Source organism: Schistocerca americana, chromosome 1 (genome assembly GCF_021461395.2).
Source record: "Schistocerca americana isolate TAMUIC-IGC-003095 chromosome 1, iqSchAmer2.1, whole genome shotgun sequence".
Lineage (NCBI taxonomy): Eukaryota > Metazoa > Arthropoda > Insecta > Orthoptera > Acrididae > Schistocerca > Schistocerca americana.
The window spans coordinates 1,109,352,136-1,109,367,701 of record NC_060119.1 but is presented as its reverse complement, the minus strand read 5'-3'; the positions used below and the strand labels follow the sequence as shown (position 1 = coordinate 1,109,367,701).

The window sequence follows — 15,566 nt, the reverse complement described above, 5'->3', positions numbered from 1 at the left end:
AAATAGACAGTCAGGCAAAATGTTGTTGCTCTTAGAAAAGTCATTAGTTCGATAAAAGATAAGACTTAAAAGTTCACAAAACATCTTTTATTTGTAGTGCAGCTTCTCACACTGCATACATGTTATCTCCACTTCTCTTATTTATTTATGCAAAAAAGAATTACTGATGATCGCTGTTTATCTGATAGTGCAATGAACCTGTCTCTCCCCTCCATCCCCCTCCCCACACACACATAAGTTGGACATTCGTATCACAATAATAAAATAAATGAATTTTAACATAATCATGAAGATCTTGCAGTAACAATTTTTGAGTTTTATGTTTAAAATTATCGTATTTTATGTAATCAAAATTTCTACTGCTGAGTGAAATATATGATCTAATGTTCTATTAAACAGTGACTTGGAAGAAATAAGTCCTCTTTTATTTAAGACCGCTGAAAATATATTTATTATAATTTTAATAGTTGATGTTCTTAATCAATGGACATAGACCATGGTTTTTTACATCATGTTCATTGATATAAAAGTTACTCTTAAATTTTGAATTTTTTCGCCAGTTATTTATAGTTTTTTTAGAACATATATACAGGAAGTTATGATGATTATGCTTTTGAAAGAGGGGACCTGCAAGAATTAGGTAGTCAAGCATACATACATTGATCTTTCAGTTAATTTGTGAGAGATGATGGTGTCTGGGCTAGGTGGCATTTTATTATATTATCCCAGAGTATAATTTCATGCTGAAGAATTCTGTGGAATTAAGGGGAATACACAGTTTCTTTCATGGGGAACTAAACGTGGACCCTAAACTATAACATAAAAAGTCATTTTGAAGCCATGTGCATCACAAATTTTCAATGAGGACATGCTTCAAGCAAAATTCGTTGACACATGAATGTTACAAGTTACACCATCCACACCACAGCAGTGTTTTTTTATATTTATTAACAATGTAACTCTCTCAGATCTCTTCCCTCAGTCAAGCAGTTTTGTTGGTCTCTAGTTGTATGTATAGATTCTTGTACCAATGGTACGAAGGATGCTAGTAACAGAATATTAATCTGTGTGGCTTTGTGTTCTGATCTAAGTTGTTTATGTTTAGGAGGGAAACAATTGCTCCAAGACTAGATTCTTGATGGGGCTCCATGTAATTTTTTATTTTTATTTATTTATTTGTGCATCTGATATTCACTTTTTACTATGAACATTTAATTTATTTTGGCTTCCTGCTTCCTCTTTCTGGTTTATCATATATGAAATGAACCATTTTAGCACAGTATATCCAATACCATATGTCTGAATGCCTGCCATTAAGATTTTGTAGGCCAAAAATTTCAAAAACCTCTGTTGCCTTTAGTTAAACTCTGGCAGCAGTTATATTTAATACAATGAAATTTAGTTTCTCAGATAATTAATACAACTTAAAATCATCAGCAGCAACCAAGCACTATTTAAACTAAGAAAACATTTAATAGTTAAATAACAATCCCTCCAGCCACTGCAAAAACAGTATCACATAAAATAGTCAACATACCCACTCATGACCACCCATCACAGAGTCATAGTAAAGTAGCTTTAATGAAGTAATAATGTGTGTGCAGGCAAGTTAGGACATATATCTCCATAGTGTGTGTGAGTGCATGCGCACGCACACACACACATACACTGTTAAAAAGCAAATATTTGCCCCCCCCCCCCCACACACACACCCACATACAGACAAAGGAATAGCAGATGCTTCCCCAGCCATAGATAACAAAACATATGGTGGTCACATCTCAGGACACCATATCATACATCCACACAACAAGAAAACCTATGCTCGCTCAAAAGGAAAGGTGCAAAATGCTGTAACAATGAAATCATTTTAAATTTGCATATGCCACTTTGGGATAATGTAATGAGGCATCTAGACAATGGAAGCAGGCATCATCACTTCCCCTTAAAAACTTCAAAACAGTGCCTTCAGCAGTCAACGTGACAATCACTGTCTTTTTTAGCATCTGAGGTCTGATACTCGAATTCCTTGAACACGGAAAAACCATTAACAGTGACATGACAGTGAGACTCTCCGTAACCTACGCAAGTCCAAAGAGCAAATGGCCTGGGTTACTTATGGTGGGAGTGATTCTGCTCCACATTAAAAATACATCTCTAAGGTCACACAGAAAGTTATGGCCAAGTTCAAGTGAGTGCATCTTGAGCATCAGCTGTACCGCCTGGGCATGTTGGCCTGCATCTTCCATGTGATTGGTCCTCTAAAAAAAACATCTCTGAGGGAAGCATTTCACCTCAGATGATGAACTGGTTGCACAATGGAGGACTGCGCCCCCCCCCCCCCTCCCCCCACCTCCAAGTGTTCTTTAGCTAGTGGAACAGTGTGCTCAGGCCTCTGGTGATTTCTTTTGAATAAAGACTTCTGTTATATCCACAGTGTTGTTTCATACCTTTTTATTTGTGCACACCTCATACCCCTCCCCCCCCTCTCTCTTTCTCTCTCTAAATAAACTGAAATGCTCATCATCTAAATAAGAATTTTACTACAGTTATAGAAAACAGAATATAACCTATATTACATGTTACTTAAAATGTGGGCTTTTGTCTTGTTCTATGGCCTTTATAGTTGTTATCATCTGTGGCAGGTCCACGCATCATACTTCTCCAGCTCTTCCTGACTTGTGTTTTTCTCTTCAGATCCATGTAGTTATTGCTCCCAGACACTGTCTGTTAGTTGGTGTGTTCTTCTTCCCCTCCCTCTTTCTCCCTTTGCCATCCTTCAGTTCCTTGCTGGAGTAAGCACAGTCTTCTCACTATGTGGTTGAACCAGTCTTTCTTTTTTCCCATGTTGTTTCTATTTGTAATCCTCACTTTAAGACAAACAACATTTATTGAACACAAATTACCTGTCTGTAACATAGATTAAAGCATCTATTAGTCCAAAGGCCAAACAACAATGGTTCTTCATTGAACTTACAAGGTGTACAACTTTGCTTCCGCCGTTTTTTCCCAACATTTGAGGCTGTAATGATACAAATTGGTTACACATTTATCATTCAAAGTATTTTCCATCGCTGGCCATTACTTTCTCCCATCTTCTGGGCAATGTACGAATCCCGTGTCTAAAAAATTGTTCATCTTTTGAAGCGATCCATGAATTGATCGCCGGCCGAAGTGGCCGTGCGGTTAAAGGCGCTGCAGTCTGGAACCGCAAGACCGCTACGGTCGCAGGTTCGAATCCTGCCTCGGGCATGGATGTTTGTGATGTCCTTAGGTTAGTTAGGTTTAACTAGTTCTAAGTTCTAGGGGACTAATGACCTCAGCAGTTGAGTCCCATAGTGCTCAGAGCCATTTGAACCATGAATTGATCAGATTTGTGACTTCTTCATGAAATCGGACGTGTTGGTCACCAAGGCCTTATGCCATTGATCTAAATAGGTGATAGTCAGAGGGAGCAATGTCTGGAGAATATGGCAGGTGGGGTAGGACTTCCCATTTTAACGTTTCCAAGTACGTTTTGACCTCTTTTGCAACGTGGGGTCGAGCGTTGTCGTGCTGCAAAATCACTTTATCGTGCCTCTCACTGTATTGCGGCCGTTTGTCTTTTAACACTGTGCTCTTACGCATTAATTGCATTTGATAACAAGCACCTGTGATTGTTACACTTGGTTTTAATACCTCATAGTACACGATGCCAAGCAGGTCCCACCAAATGAAGAGCATGATCTCGGAGCCGTGAATATTCGGTTTGTCTGGGGAAGAATTCCTGGGATATCCCCATGATTTTTTGCATTTAGGGTTATTGTAATGAACCCGCTTTTCGTTTTTTAAAACATTAGTGTCATTCAATATTTTGTGTAATGTAATATCTTGTACAGACATCTTTTATTAACCTGACACGTTCCACATCATTACGAAGTGTCGTATTCATGATCTATGGAACAAGTATTAATCTAATCTAATCTAATGTGATGCAGAAATCCCTTCCATTTTTGCTTCTGAAGCAACTGTTCACAAACACACAAACACCGTTCATTCTCTCTTGGTTTCAGCTCACACAGGACCAAGTTCCTTCTTTCCGAATCATGCCCATAGCCTTGAGACATTTTTAAATGGCTTACTGTGTCACTCCCACTAATTGTGCCAATTATTCTTGAGTTTGACACAGGTCTTCACTCAGCAATGTCTCCAATTCTGCATCTTCGAAAACGTTCTCTCTTCCACCTCTATGCCGATCTATGACGTTAAAATCACTGTTCTTGAATTGTTGAAACATGACATGTTCCTTCACTAATAGCGTCCTTACCATATGTACTTCAGAGCATTCAATGAGACTCAGCCCTTGTTTTCTTGAAACGAAACAGTAAACACATCCCGCAAATATTGAGAATTAGGCTCGTTAACTGACATTTTCAATCAAGAACAACTTTGTTATGCAGACACAAATTGACTAATGTTTGAATGAGGTTATGTTGACTGAGGTCCAAGCTAACTGCCTGACATCTGTGATCTGTTTCTTTCGACCACTACGTATCGTTGTTGCCACCTATCGCTAAACAGTGGAAGCAAAGTTGTAGATGTTGTAATATAAGCTGTTGTTCATGATTGAATTTAATATAAATCCAAGCCCAATTATTTCATGATGCATGCATATTGAAATTATAATATTAAGCTCAATGGTTGGAAACAACCATTTATTAACTAGAAGCCTTATACAGAGGTGTTGTTCCAATTTGGGGAGCACAGATAACAGGTCTATTAACTGTACTCACCTAGTACAGTAATTCAGAAAGCATGGCAGCACAATCCAACACAAGTCTAAATCGGTCCAAGTAAACAGTAGCAGCTGTAGTAGTTCACTGTGTAGAGGCAAAGTAGTATATTAGCAACTGTCTGAGCCGTAAGCAGTGCAGCCTTATGTTTGCCATCAACTGAATTTCATATTCCAGTCTGTGATATCGACAACTTCCCTCACTGGACGTGTGCATTGTTATGTGTATTGGTACATCTGTATTTTCCATTTGCTCTACCAATAAGGTTACTACATTGTGTTAAATGGTGTCCATTTTTCCCTAATTCTTTGAAACACCCCCTTATTCCTTATCTTGTTTTCTCAGTTCACAGCCTCTAGTTTCCTTCCTACCCCATTTGCACTTCTTCCAGCCTACTTTTCTTTTCTTGTCTTTCCAAAGTGTCCAAGTGTCTGCCTAATATAAAGCTATGCTCCATATATAGAATTAGGCAAATCTTGTCCTTAGATTTTTGGTCAGTCACTTACACAGCATTTGTAAATGCTTCCTTGGCTATCACTATTCTTGATGTTACATTTGTGTCACATTTTAGGTCCTTCATCATAATATTTTCCAAGTATTTTAATTTTGCAGTCAGCTCTACTTGTTGCCCACCTGTCACAGTTTTGGCCCTCTCTTTTATCATGAATTTTGTCTTTTTCTTATTTCTTTTCATTTAAAAGTCTTTGCATTTGCTTTATAGATCTTCTATCATTTCAGTAAGGACCTTCTCGGAGTCCACCACCATTACATCATCAGCAAACCATGTATTGTCCACACTCTTTTCTCTTACATATACTACTCTTACTTCACGTACAAATTCTCCTATAATCTCTTCCAGACAGGTGTTAAACAGTGCAGATGAAAGGCAACATTCTCAGCTGACTCTTCTTCCTATTCCTATTCACTCTGTTAGTTCTCCATCAAGTCTCACTCTTCCCTTTTGATTAAGGTATAACTCTTTAATCAATTTTCTTTCTCTTTATTTGGTGCCATGTTCTTTTGAGATAAGAACCTGAGACCTTTTGATCCATAGCTGGCTCATTACTGTTGAGATGACATCCATCTTTGTAGAACATAAGAAATATTTTTTTTTTATTCCTACCACCTCACTTTCCTTGTACAACTAAAGCTGTCATCAATTTGAATACTAGTTTGAACACCACAGCACTTTACTAGACATGTTTCTGTTACTAGACATGTTGCTGTTGGAGATGATATGCTGTTGCCTCCCTCTGATCTTCAAAGTGAATTACGCAGTCAGTTATCATGGTACCTTGATATCTTCCATTGCGAATAAATAAATATGATTCATCATAAGATTTGACTGAAAGTCAATGATTTTACAATTCGTGAATGGTCTGACATGAATGAAGTTACTGTGTAAACAAGAAGCTACCTCAGAAATCAGTTTAGTGAGCATGGATTAGATGTTGTTTCACTATTATATCACTTGATGCAGAGATGATGAAGGTGGAGACATCTTATTACTCACATAGGATTTGGTATTGGTACACGCTTATTAGTTTTCAAGTCATATAAAACCATTCTCAGGCAAACAAAACTAGTTAGTTATGGCTCATGTTTTCCATTATTTATGATTCAAGTTTTGAGACAGGGGAAACCAAGAGTGTCAATGGTTGGAGAAAATCAAGCTAAAACAATTTATACTGCTACTTAAATTCCGTGTTGGCAAAGTTTACCATTATCACTCATTTTATTATAATTAATAAATGAGGATATAAATATCTATACAATTCCAGAAGGAAGCTAACAATATTTTCTTTTCAACATAATTAACAAAATTATCATACACTTGCAAGTAATGAAGTCATCACCACTTAAAGGCTGAATTTCAAAGCAGAGTTTACATTACACCTTGCACATTCATTTCCGAATGGGAAATTTAGCTGATATTTGTAAGCAGATGTGTCACAGTCCCATCACAGAATCACAGCAGCATCTCTTCTTTGCTTTGGTTGTCAGTCTTTAGATGTTAATGGCTTCTTTCCATGCTCCATTTTATTGCACTGCATTTATCCTGCTTCTCTCATAAAAAGTAGCTTATGTGATGTCAAGGCAGTAACAATTGTCATTTAAACTGTGTGCATAATCAGTTTTTAAATGTATACTGACAAATTTTTGTTAGTAGTCTCTACATTGAATCTTATGCTATAGCACACTAAACATAGCACACTTTACTGTATTTTTGTTTAGACAGCATAGTTTTTAACTTATATTTGTTTGTGTTTGTTTTGTTTTATCTGTTGTCTGTCGGTGATTGTTAAGTGGTTGGACACTCACGCTCCGTCTCCCAATTATCGCTCACTACTAGCGGAAGCCATCTATCAAAGAGTAAGGCCCAGGCACAGCACTGTAATAAAGTATTTATGCTTGGACCCTTTCAGTGATTTCCTTACCCATGTTACCAAGAGAATGCTTATACTAACTGCATGGATTCCATTTTGTAATTTCTGATTGGTCTGTTTAGTATCCACTTCATAGTAATATTTTTTGTCCCAGATTTGTGAATCAGCCCTTCTTTCTCCATGTAATGTCACAAGTAGACTATCCGTTTACTTTTTATTAAGATAGTATGATGTTTAGTGTTGCAGACTGGTGACCCTACTCAAAAACATAATTATATTTTTATTCCTTAACAAACAACATAATTTTTATTTTTGATGAAAACTCTGGGTAACTATTTTATTTTCTTGTTTATTCTCTTATACTTCATGCTCTGTAAATCCCATCACACAGTGGAAAGAGTCAGCTATTAGGGCAAAAGTGTGTAACATTATATATCATGAAATTTGCCTGTTGTCTTTTCGATAACCAGAACATTTAAGAAAAGTTAGAAACCGCATATTTTCACCTTTTTGTGGATTTTGTCTTTGACATCTGTGACCATTCTTAGGACTCCAGGCACCCCCAACATACATATCACTGCATGCTGGTGTCTTCTCTCACATGTTGATTCAAATAGACTGTATGTGAAAGACTTCTCCAACACATCAACTGTATTCTTCTACACATAGCGCAGATAGTGATCTTTACATTTACAATAAACTAGCTGTATTGGATCAAGTTCCAGGCTATTATCTCTTTGTAGTGAACCAAAAGATTTTGTGAGAGTTGCACGAGGAAATCCTTGCTGTTGTACATTGTACCATTGCAATGAACACACATGGCCTGATGTGGCAGTAACAGGCACAGAAGTACATTTATTGTGAAAAAATACCTGTGTAGTTGGTTTATATGTATTATTAATGACTTTAATAAGAATAAGTGAAAAGTCATTTTGAATTTTACTCATCTTATGAACAGGTACTAAGACAAAATCACAAAATATGGAGGACTGTTTATTCATACACTGAAGATCCAAATATCACTCTCCATTGGAATCATTACCAGGAATAACTTCTCTGAATTTCATACAATTTTTCTAAGCCACTACAAATGAATGTAAGAATGTTTAGGTCCTCCAGTCTTTTAAAAAAAAGATTTCCTTCTAACTGACATAACCATTCACAAGATGTTCAATCATATAAAGGTGTTTCAGTAAATAGAAACTGCTACTTTGTAAACAGGATATGAATACATCTTTTGTACTCTCCCTGTGCATGAAGTAGGCACCAGAAACTGTTTGCATATACCATTCATTTTTTAAGAGGACTGAAGCATGGACAACCAACTAAATTTTGTACTCTGTGCATGTTTCATAGAATTTTTTAAACTGCATGAATACAAATTATTTACATTGTTGTAAACACTCGTAAGACACAGCCCATATGTTATGTACCACCTGCTATCATTTACTTTTTGCAACACCAACATTGAAAACAAGACAGTAATATTCCAAGTTGATTTGTATGACATCTAGTCTTATCACAAAGAGTTTCATCAGCTTGTTTGAAATTACACACTGTTTTCACTTACAGCTCTTCAAAGAAATTAAACACACTCCGTCAGTAAAGTGTAGACATGCCAGTCAAACCAATCATTAAGTAAATATAATAGTTCGAATATACTGTACATTTAGAATCTGTGATCCAGAACTTTTACCATCAATAACTTGGAAGTACGCATGTAGCAGTGGTAGAATATGGCAGTAGAAACAGAATTAATGAAAATGCATTAAAAATACTGCTGTTGTCAACTGATGGCTGTAATGCAATCACCGGCTACATCTAATGAAGAAAAATTGAGAGTACTGTATCATTATACTCTGAATTAGTACTGCATGAATTTTCATTACCATATCGTCCTTTTAAATCACTGTTGTGCATCCACACCATAGAAAATCCAGGATGGAATAATGACAGTAGCAGACAGTTCTTTTCATAATAGTGTTATATAACCAATAAGTCAAGTTATCATGAAACAAAAGTACTGGAGCCCTCTTTATAGTAGTTGAGGACTTAGTGAAACAGCATGTACATGTTAATCATTGTGAAAAGAAAGCTATACATCTCTCTACATTAAATAACATGCACTAATAATGGCTAAAAATTTGATTGGACAATACATATGCAGATAGTTTATTTGCCCATATTCCTTTCTCAAGATTCCTTCATTATTTTATAGGATAGGTGCAACATAATGACATAATTGTAGCTGTGTAACTAATTGCACTTAATAAAATTTTCTCAAACTTCTGCTCTGTCATGTGGTTAAATATCAACGGGTTTTCACATGAGTGCTCTTCGACTAGTGTCAAGTGAAGGATGTTAGGTGGTTGCTGCTACCATCCTTGTGTGACCATGCTACTGTCTATGCCCAGTCAAGCATGACATAGTGTGTTTTTATTGGACACCCGCCTCAACCTGATGAGGTAATGAAAGAAACAATAGAGATAAAAATATGTGACAGCATTCAAGTTACAGAGATCTGCAGCTAAGCTCAGTTTGGGGCACCGCTATCTGAAGGCTGACGTGGGCATGCAATGAAAACATTACCTTATAAGGCACTGGACTGGGAATCAGTGATGTCACAGGCATTAACATGGCTGTACAAGCTTTTGTATCCCGCCTGGATAGGCGGCACTTGGATCTGCTCCTGTGAGCTGCTTCTGCAAAATAGGCCGAGAGTGAAGGCCGTGAGTAGGAGCAGGAAAAGGTGAAGTACTTCGGTACTGCGTGTTGGTTAAAGCTCTTTTACTGGTGTATGAACACGTACAAATTATAGGATTACTTAACTTTGTGTACAGATGAGCGCGTAGGTGCAAAGCCATTCATGTATCAAAGCTAACAGTTAGTAGTAGTTGGACAAAGTATCATTGAAGTAACAAAGGCAAAGTCTGTCATGGCTAGCCCCCTATGAAATAGAAGCTAAGTTGCTTGGTTGTCTGCTCTTGATCAAATGGGCAGAATCTGGAGCGGCACTCATAGAGCTGCACAGCTCTGGCTAAAGGGCGCTGTTGTTGGTGTCGGTGTTGTAGTGCCAACCCAAGAACTTGTACCTACACTGTGGCACCGTAGCTATCGATACCACACAAAGATGGTAGCAGCAGCCACATGGCAGTCTCTCCTTGAAGTATAATCAGTATTGTCCGTACACATATACACAAATTGTTCATTAAAAAATGAAACAAGGATAAAATGTATTTGGCAGGAGTCCCCACTTCGTCCTTATATGCAGATTCTTCCCTAATTCTCCAAGTGTTACAAATGCTCTTCGCTGAAATATTCATGTTTTTTCGTTGCTAACAAGCAGAAATTTCTTTCTTTGGACACAATGTGTATCTGATAACACAGTAGCATGGCAAGAATGATATTTGTTCATGAAATATATGTTAAGAGCTGATACAGTTGTATAGAAAATAGTCTTCACCACATTGTCAGTATATTATTAGTTAATCAATTTCTGCCACTTCATTGATCATTGTTCAAGAGCTGTGTATGTATGTGGCCATTCTTTTCATCAGCCTCATACATTGTTACACACTACAGCTTGACTTATATGAATATTACCTTGTGTGATACCTTGAAGCTGCCCCATTTTTATCAAGTCAAGTGGGCAGTTTACACTCTTAACTCTAAAAACCATTCCTACAAATTAGGTTGTATGTTAGGTGACAGAGCTCCATATGATCTAAATCTGTGTACCACATTATGATAAAATGTAATGTTTTATCATTTCATTTGAAGCACAAAATGATTGATACTGTATACAAAAGAATATATCCGGTTAGCTTACAGCAATGGCTAACCATAAAATTAACTATCACAGAGTAGCTGAAGAAGTTAACTTTCTTAAATAGTGTTGCATAAAGCAATCACAACAGAAAGAGAGAATGTAAAGCTACAGAGAACAACAAGAAGGAGTTTTAATATTCGTATGGCAATACCTTTATGTAGGAAAAATGGTGAAGACAAATATCTGTATTTGAATGGAGGAAAAAGTCCAATTGTTTCTGCAGTATCCAGGATGTCTCCATAGTGCTTGAACATACTGCAGAAATTGTGTTGTAAGAAACTTGTACAGCATTCAAGAATAGAAAATAAATAAATGATTAATGTTGTAACAGAACAGCAGTTTTCAAATAGATTTTGTGACAAATTAATTTTCACCTGCATGACAAGAAAAATACTAATTACTAGCTTAATATTTTTATAACTTCATCTGTTGCATGGGAGTTCTACCATTTAAAACTTTGTGAATGCACATCATAAGTGAATGCATATTTAATTAGTAAGAGACACTACAAATCTCTAGTTCAGTGTTTATACATATATGTTTAAAGTTGTTAATGGAAATAACAAATGTGAATCATTTCTGTTATTCTGTTATGTACCAATAATGATGTTTATACTAGGGCCACTCTGGAAGCTTTGAGAAGGCAAAGTGGTTCACTGCATTTTAAGAACTTATTCCATATTTTCAAACAATGTCTTCAAAACTGTATGCACCAACACAGCTTCTCAAATCACCTCACTAGAACCACTTAAGGAAAGTTGTTCTGTAATGCTTAACAAATATGTACAATTGCTTCTCAAGACTGAAAACCTTAACTGCAAAAGCTTTACGTCGCATTTGATGAGAGAAAGGAATCACACAATGGCACATCTGATGAATTTGCAAATTTATAGACTTAGAAAATATCAAGAAACACTTTAGGTATTCTAATTAGATTTCACCCAGGACCCACTTTTGATTCCTTCTCTTAGAGCCCGTGAAGCTTACGATGTCATATTCAAATATATAAATCTGCTCTTACTGTCCTAGCTTCTTTAAGTGTGATTCTGACTATTTCTCAAAATTCAATAAAAGAAATTCACATCATTCATTTGCCATCATTCCTTGCTCTCAACATTTTTCAACGAATACCAGTGATGATCGCATCATGTGACCTCATTTCATCTGTGGTCAAATTTGTGTAGATATGTCAGTTATATGTTGCAATCCTGAATATTAAATTTTACCTGTCAGGCTTAAAAATATCAATACATACTAAAAAAGCTCCAAACTGTGTCTTACATGCCACCAGCTGCCACTCTCCCTGACAATGAGACTCTCACATAAAAGCCTGTTTAGCGATATCAAAAACTAAACTGGAAGTGGCTAGTGAGTGAAATACATGTTCTTTTTAGTTATTCTTCTAACAAGAATATGTTTTGTTACATATGAGCTGTCCTGACATATCTGTTGGATGTTTAGTACTCAAGTCTTCTGCCAGCAGGATCAGCAATGGAAATCCAAAAAGAATATGTTCTCTTTTTACAGAAGCTGCTGTTGAGTTTTCAGTTAGCTTTCATCTTTAAGAGCACTTCACTTTTCTATGTCTGAGTGACGTATTGCAGTGGTTAAGACACCAGACTTGCATTCAGGGGGATTGTGCTTGAAATTCATGTCTGACTATCCAGATTTAGGGTTTGTTTAGTTTCATTGACTCCCTAAAGGCAAATTCCAGGGTGGTTACTTTGAAAAGGCTATGGCTAATTTCCTTCCCTCATTCTTCTCAAATGGGAGTTTGTGCTTCATCTCTAAGGACTTCATTGTTGATAGAACATTACATCCAATCTTCTTTTGTTAGCCTTTTAGTATGAATTCACTTAACTAGTAAAAGTCCTTTTTAATGTAAAACAAGGAATCCTCAAATAATACATCTACATTTTCAAGAATGTCATTTACTCTGAAAGGTAACTTTTAAATAGTTAAAATCATTGCACAAAGTGGCTACATTTCAACTATATGGCTGATTGTTGGTAAATATCATCTGGTGCACAATCACAGAAGTCCATCCATCATTTGTAAGAGCCTCATACTAATGGTAGTTGTAACAATAAATTAGACTAGATGTTGCCATCAAATTACTGCACTGATGGACTAGAACCAGTTTATTCCAAAACTTCCAGAGCAAGCTGTATAACACTGTTGGTACTGTGTAACTTCTTCTAAACTGCATGTTTTATGTTAAAAATTATATATTTTTACATTGATGTTTATTGCTAATTTGTCTTTACAGCAAATTTACATTCATAGATGTTTACAGTGAAAATGGTGTTTTTAATAGCATGTATAGTGAAAATGTCACATATTATCTGTGTATCTTACTATTAATGAATACTGATTTTGGAAATAGTGAAACTTTTGTTACTCTGGATCACCAGTAATGACAAAATGATCGGTTTAAAGTTTTCCAGTAGCATTTGTCAATATTTGAATGTTTTACTGTCCATCTGGTTCTTCTTAGAAAGGCTGCCATATATAATGACACTTACTCCCCTGCTTCATGCTGTGCAGTATGCCAGATTCATTCACTGATTCATTCAGTCATTGTAGACAATTTTAGACTATGATGGAAAGATTGGAAGCTATGAGTGTCTAAATACTAATGAAATGAGTAAGCATGTGCACCATCATCTCATTCTTCTTGAGTCTGTAAACTTCCTTTACAGATTTTTACTACTAATTTGTTTCTAATCATTTGCTTTCATTTGATTGTTTTACAGATTAAAATGAGTGACTGTTAACTAAACCACTACATCTTCGCTTATTGCATCACCTTCCCATATTGTTATACAGGTTGAGTCACTAACTATTGCCACCTAGAATAATACCAAAAGTATGATAGTAGCTGAAAAGTTTTTGGGACAATTGGTGGCATAATATGATGTTGGTTTTTTGTTGCTGGGTAAAGTCGCACCAGAGATATGAATGTCAACGTTGTTGTTGTTGTTGTTGTTGTTGTTGTTGTTGTTGTTTTTAAGTGGGATACTATGGTTTGGTACTTATTTTCTGATGGCGGCTGATGAGACGAATCCAATGATGTGTAACAGTAAGGTCTTTGAAGGTCAACGAAGGTCAAAAAGTGGCATGAACGTCTATTTACAGAAGGTGTTTGAAGTGATGACCATTGGTATCAATGCAGTGCTGCAATCTTCTTATCATGGATTGAGTGGTATTCCTTATCACTTCAGCACTTATCGAAGCACATTCTGTGACAATTCTCTCTCCTATATCATGCAAATAGTAAATATTCACTGAATACGGCATATCCATCCGACCTGCCACTGACATGTACATTCCATTCGATAGTTTCACAATACAAGACCAATCGGAATGGTAAGACTAGTATAGTCGAATCAAGCAAAATGAATTATGTATTCCTTCGAAGAACAAGTCAATATGCTTCTCATTTACGAAATTTAGTGAGAGCTAGAGACCTATACGCTGAAAGATATCCTCAACGTACTCACCCTACATGTTGTACTTTTAAATATGTGTATGATAAATTGTGAACAACTGGATCTTTAATGCATTGGGAACATAACAGGCAAAGGAAAGTTCGAGATCCTTGTGTCATTTCACGTCAAATTGCAAGGATCTCTAGCATGAGCCATAGTAGTGTTGTTCATGTTCTGCATCACCATAAATATCATCCTTACCATATAAGTCTCCACCAAGAATTAACTGGTGCAAATTGTATGCATCACATTGAATTCTGCCGATGGTCTCAACTTCAGATTCAGAGAGATGACACATTTATTAATTTGATTTTATTTACCGATGAGGCTAAATTCATGAACCATGGAAATGTTAATTTGCATAACATGCATTATTGGACAACTGAAAATCCATGTTGGCTGTGGCAAGTTGCACACCAAAAACCGTGGTCAGTGAATGTATGGTGTGGGATTCTGGTGGATGGAATTATAGGCCCCTATTTCATCGAAGGAAATCTTAATGGTAGGAAGTACACCACATTCCTGCAAGAAACATTAGGTCTGTTATTGGAAGAAATACCTTTAGGAACAAGGAACAGAATGTGGTATCAACACGATGGTTGTCCAGCACATTTTTTGCTGATGGCTAGAAATGAGTTGCAGAGACAATTCCCAAATCATTGGATTGGACATGGAGGAAATGTGTCGTGGCTGGCTCATTTGCCAGACTTGATGCCTCTGGATTTTTTTCTTGTGGTAGGTTGTAAAAGACATTGTTTATAAAGACATTCCAACTACACTTGAAGACATGTGAGAGGGAATTGTCAGAGCATGTGCTTTGATAAGTGCCAAAGTGATAAGGCATACCACTCAGTCCCCAATAAGAAGATTGCAGCACTGCATTGATACCAATGGTCATCACTTCAAACACCTTCTGTAAATGGACGTTCATGCCACCTTTGTGACCTACTTTGACCTTCGCCGGCTGGAGTGGCCGAGCAGTTCTAGGCGCTACGGTCTGGAACCGCGCAACTGCTACAGTCGCAGGTTCTAATCCTGCCTTGGGCATGGATGTGTGTGATGTCCTTAGGTTAGTTAGGTTTAAGTA

At 36.7% G+C, this 15,566-nt stretch overlaps 1 protein-coding gene across 8 annotated transcripts in view; it reads left to right on the top strand.

Annotated features, from left to right (window-relative positions):
- LOC124618523 (sorbin and SH3 domain-containing protein 1) overlaps nt 1-15,566 on the top strand; it is a 935,475-nt gene that overhangs the window by 583,900 nt on the left and 336,009 nt on the right. For 4 of the 8 annotated variants that reach the window (XM_047145356.1, XM_047145355.1, XM_047145361.1 and 1 more), the window contains one exon: nt 7,080-7,145. The exons of the other annotated variants lie outside the window; for them this stretch is intronic. In XM_047145356.1, the coding sequence (XP_047001312.1) occupies nt 7,080-7,145 (66 nt within the window). The remainder of the gene's footprint in view (nt 1-7,079; nt 7,146-15,566) is intronic. 8 annotated transcript variants of the gene reach the window in all.